This window comes from Aedes albopictus, chromosome 2 (assembly GCF_035046485.1).
Source record: "Aedes albopictus strain Foshan chromosome 2, AalbF5, whole genome shotgun sequence".
In the NCBI taxonomy this organism is placed as follows: Eukaryota; Metazoa; Arthropoda; class Insecta; order Diptera; family Culicidae; genus Aedes; species Aedes albopictus.
In genome coordinates this window covers 151,678,642-151,683,975 of record NC_085137.1, presented here as the reverse complement: position 1 = coordinate 151,683,975, position 5,334 = coordinate 151,678,642, and the positions used below count along the sequence as shown (strand labels likewise).

General features: G+C 47.1%; 1 protein-coding gene across 1 annotated transcript; it reads left to right on the top strand.

The window, feature by feature from the left end:
• The first annotated feature begins 376 nt into the window (after positions 1-376).
• Positions 377-4,851, top strand: LOC134286224 (uncharacterized). The gene is made up of 2 exons (XM_062847810.1): positions 377-1,786; positions 4,735-4,851. Exons 1-2 carry the CDS (start codon positions 377-379, stop codon positions 4,849-4,851), a joined length of 1,527 nt encoding a protein of 508 aa, XP_062703794.1.
• The last annotated feature ends 483 nt before the right edge of the window (positions 4,852-5,334 follow it).

The window sequence follows — 5,334 nt, the reverse complement described above, 5'->3', positions numbered from 1 at the left end:
AATTAGAGCAAGAGTTTCCTGAAGCTGTTCACGCCATCGTTCATGACCACTACGTCGATGACATGCTGATCAGTGTCGAAACGGAGGAGAAGGCGATCCAGCTAGCGACGGAAGTAAAAGGGATCCACGAACGTGGAGGTTTCGAAATGAGAAACTGGGTATCCAACGCACCAGCGGTAGTTGCCGCACTGGACGGAGAGAAAACCGACGGGAAAAATCTCAGCATCGGAGAAACAGACACCACAGAGAAGGTGCTCGGAATGTGGTGGGATACCACAGCAGACTGTTCACATACAAGCTATCTTCCCGCCACGACGCTGATCTGTTGTCTGGCCGCAAACGACCAACGAAGCGTGAAGTTTTAAGGACCCTTATGATGGTGTTCGACCCTCTTGGGCTGATCAGCCACTTCCTGATGTTTCTCCGAAGCCTTTTACAGGAGATCTGGAGAGCATCCGTCGACTGGGACGAGCAAATCCACGATTGTCACTTTGATAAGTGGCTCGTATGGCTGCGGTTTCTTCCTCGTGTAGCGGACATCAAGATTCCTCGTTGCTACCGGACCGTCACGTCTGCAGAAGAAGGAACCATTGTCCAAATGCATACTTTTGTGGACGCCAGCGAGAACGGCTTCGCGGCAGTCGTCTACCTCCGTTTCCAGGAGGGAAATACAGTTGAGTGCACTCTAGCAGGAGCCAAAACCCGGGTGGCGCCGTTGAAGTTCCTCTCTATACCCCGATCCGAACTTCAAGCAGCAGTTATTGGGACCAGGTTAGCAGATTCTATCCAGGAGTCCCTCTCGATTAAGGTTCAAAGGCGATTCTTTTGGACTGATTCCCGGGACGTCATGTGCTGGCTACACTCGGATCATCGACGTTATAGTCAGTACGTAGGTGTTCGAATCAGCGAGGTCCTAGAAACCACGCCCCTACGAGATTGGCGGTGGGTTCCTACTAAATTGAACGTAGCTGACGATGGTAACAAATGGAAAGGTTCTCCTGACTTCAGCGCCTCTAGCCGGTGGTTGCATGGACCTGAATTTCTTCGGGAACCGGAAGAGAAATGGCCTATCTCTCCTCAGCCCGTCAAAACCACTGTCACGGAGCTGCGTCCACATCTGCACCTCCATTTCCAGACCCTCGAGTCAATAATTGATACAAGCAGATTCAGTCGATGGCTTTGTCTACTGAAGACTACGGCGTATGTATTCAGAGCCATTAGAAACATGCTGCGAACTATACGGCAATCACCCAAAGCTTATGGACCGCTTTCTCGTGATGAGCTCATCATGGCCGAATCCTACCTGTACAAAATAGCCCAGAGATGTACGTATGAAGATGAGATAGCAATTCTATCTACAAAACAAGAACCCTCCTCAAAGGAAATCTCAAGAAGCAGTTCGTTGTACCGCCTCTGCCCGTTCATGGATGAAAAGGGAGTTCTGAGGATCCGCGGGCGTACCAGTGCCTGCCAATTCATCGACAACAGCATCGTTAATCCAATCATTTTACCTCGGGAGCACAGCGTCACAAAGCTCATCGTATTGGACGTTCATCAGAGATTCCTGCATCAGAATCACGAAACCGCCATCAACGAGCTGAAACAACGCTACTATATTTCCCGTCTGAAAGCGATCTACAAATCGGTCCGGAACAACTGCCAAGTCTGTAAAAACGAACGAGCTTGTCCAGAGGCGCCACTGATGAGTGGCGCGCCGCATGCGCGCCTCGCAGCTTATAGTCGACCTTTCACCCACATGGGGGTGGACTACTTCGGCCCAATGATGGTAACCGTTGGCCGCCGAGTGGAGAAACGCTGGGGGGTCTTGGCCACTTGTCTGACTGTTCGTGCCATCCATTTGGAGATCGCACACTCACTCACTACTGACTCGTGTATCATGGCCTTGCGCAACATAATTGGCAGAAGGGGGGGGGGGGGATGGGGGTACCAGTTGCCATTTACAGCGACCGTGGTACTAACTTTGTGGGGGCTAGCAAAGAGCTAACGACCGCACTTGAAGAATTGGAGCACGACAAAATCGTGGCAGAATTCACTTCGCCGCATACGACGTGGATTTTCATCCCTCCCTTGTCCCCGCATATGGGCGGAGCCTGGGAGACCACGGGGTTGGGGGGGGTTGAGAAGTCCCAAAAAAATGACCACGTGGTTTATGGACAGCCCCTAAGAATTTGCATCCTTTGACAGATACGTATTTCGACCTCAACTGTAAGGTCGTCTTCAGTGTCTTGTACTTGACTCGACTGAAGAGATCCATCGCATTCAACACGTCTCATACATCTTAGGTAAAAATAATAGGTAGTTTTTTTTTTCCCGAGCATGCAAAAATTTATATCTATATTAACCTCCACCATAGAATAGGTAAAATTTCCCTCTACCACCGAATAGGTACATTTCCCTCCAGCACAGGATAGGTTAACAAAGTTCATGTATCACAGGTACATTATGAGACGCACGCCATACGAGAGTGCTTAGGGGGTAACAATTTGAAAAGCCACGAACTTCCATTGCCTTGATCCTTATTCAACAGCGTGTTAGGTACCTGTTTGTATATCTCTAGACTCTCAGCAACGTCCAATTTCCAAGGTGAAGTTACATTTCGCAAAATTTGAATATCCTCTGTAGTTACAGGGTGGCCCTCCTCAAAGACATGTTCAGCAACTTTCGACCTGAAATCGTATTCCAAACCTCTACTCACTGTCCTCTGCGCCTTTCCCACCTCTGCCATATGTTCCCTGAATCTAACCTCCAAAGACCGTTTTGTTTGACCAACGTAGACCTTATCACAATGGGAGCAACTGATTTTGTAAACGCCAGGCTTGTTTAGGGTGTTGACCGGATTCTTTGTAGAGCCTAATGAAGTCTTCAACTGATTGCTTCTGCTAGAAAATACTAAATCGATCCCGAAATTTCTGAACCTAGAACGTAAATTATTAGTGATTTGTTGATCGAAGGGGACTGATACTCGCTTCAAAGATTCCGAAATAGGGGTAAGAGTTGTTAGGGATCCTCGATATCGCAACCTCTCCTTTTTGTCGATGATGGCCTGAATTGTCCTCTCCTTATATCCGTTGATTTTCGCTGTTTCGAATATGTGAGTGAGTTCCTTATTCTTCCCGTCATCGCTTAGAGGTAGAGTCTGCATTCGGTGAACCATGTGGTGAAAAGCTGCCATCTTATGTTGGAAGGAGTGATTCGACGAATAGGGGATGACACGCATGGTATTGGTAGGTTTCCTGTAAATCTCGAATTCGAACGACGAACTGTCAAGCAAAACCTAGAGAAGCTTAAACCTCACCGTATACCGTCAGACGAAACGCTACGAAACATACTGATAGAAGTGGAGTACCTAGTAAATTCAAGGCCATTGACCGAAATTCCACTCGACGACGATCAATCTCCCGTATTGACGCCAAATCACTTCATTATGGGGTCATCGAATGGAGTGCTTCCGTGGACCAGCTTTGATGACAACCCTGTCCGACTAAAACTTAATTGGAAACTTTCGCAGAGCGCAACCAACCAGTTCTGGAAGCAATGGGTGCACGACTACCTCCCGACTTTGACCCGCAGAGCGAAATGGTTGGCGGCTGTTATGCCAATCGAGATCAATGATATCGTGGTCATCGTCGACACAAATTTCCCCCGCAGCTGCTGGCCTAAGGGACGGGTCATAGCCACCAAAGTCGCACCAGACGGCCAAGTTAGGCAGGCTACGGTGCAAACTGCTAACGGGATATATGAGCGACCAGTCATCAAGCTCGCAGTGCTCGACGTTGGCGTAGGTGGAAATGCAACTCAGAGAGAACTTCGGCGCATTGAAGGGGGGAATATTAAGGGCGCAACGTCTACCAGCGACCTTGATACACCTATGGCTGACGTGACTACAAACCACACCCAGCGTCCAACAGAAGGATCGACTACTGAACGACGGTCATGCAATTATAGATGAGCAAACAGAATAACTCGAAAGGCGATTGAGTGGACTGGTGCCGCAAATTTGTTATTTCTACTTAAAAACTAAATTTGTTATTCTAGCTATACTTAAATTATCCTATCTTGTTGCTTAAATACTTATATGGAATTGATAGATAGCTAGATTAGAGAAACCGAAGTATCTATTGAAAGTGTTAACCGAAGCTACGAGGTTTTCTCTATCTTAGCCCTTGAAAACAACGGCTATATTCCCAAGCAACACACATGTTATAATAGAGTTACGACAGCGCAAGTTTTGGTTGTATAGAAGTTTATTTTACGTAATTCTAACATTGTGTTGAAATACCGTAAAATAAACTTGTATACAACCAAAACTTGCGCTGTCGTAACTTTTATATAACATGTGTGTTGCTTGGGTTGTTGAGCGATAGTGAAGGAGTTACTATCGAATTTTGTAATTCGTCAAATACAGTCTTCACAAAATTGAGACTTCGTCTTCTATCGCCAACACCGTTAGTTAGTGAAAAACGCAAAAAAGCTACTATGGCGCTAATCTTGAAGAGCTATCCGTCAATGCTTTTTTTCTTCTCAAGATCAATGAGTTTTCTTATATCCTTTTCTTATCGATTGTACTTTATTTACGATGTAATTTGCACCATTATTGGAGGGACGAAAATTTACAACCTTTTACACATTTTGTTTCCTATCTCTAATCTACCGTGAATCCATTGAAACTTATCCGGGTTTGCTACTTCCGATGAATTTTACATCCCTTTGCAGTATACGCTTAAGCCTCAGACTCATTTGATTGTAAACCAATCTGCACAGGACCACTTTCCATCGGACCCGTGTCCCGACGATGACCCGTGTCATACCGGCGCGCGCCCATCGCTGTGAGTGTTTTATTGGCCAAGTTTTAGAACTCTCGAGTCCGGATCGGGATCATTTACTGTTTGCGGGCGGCGTCCGATTTTCCGCTTGGCGCACCCGTTTGTAAGGTGCCAATCGCTCACAGAATACTAAACGAGTATTTGCCTTTTTATCACCAGAAGTGTTCGTACTGCCGCCGCCACCGCCGGAGAGCGCAAGTTTATTACATGCCGCCGTCGTCGTCTGCCTTTGGGCTTCCTACCTAGTCAACCTCCGAGTCGCACTTGTGCTATGTTGTGCCGTTTTTTCTCCGGTATTTGGTTCTGTTGCTCACAGCCACGGACTTCCCGGGAGATATAGTAAATTCAATTTTGCTCCGTTACCGAAACCTCGCACAAATCACGCAAGCTCTCGTCCGGGGTGCTCCGGGCTCGCAAACGTGAAAGACAGAGTTATGGGACACCGGGTTTTTTGATTACCGGAGGAAATTATATGGATGAAAGAGCCCGG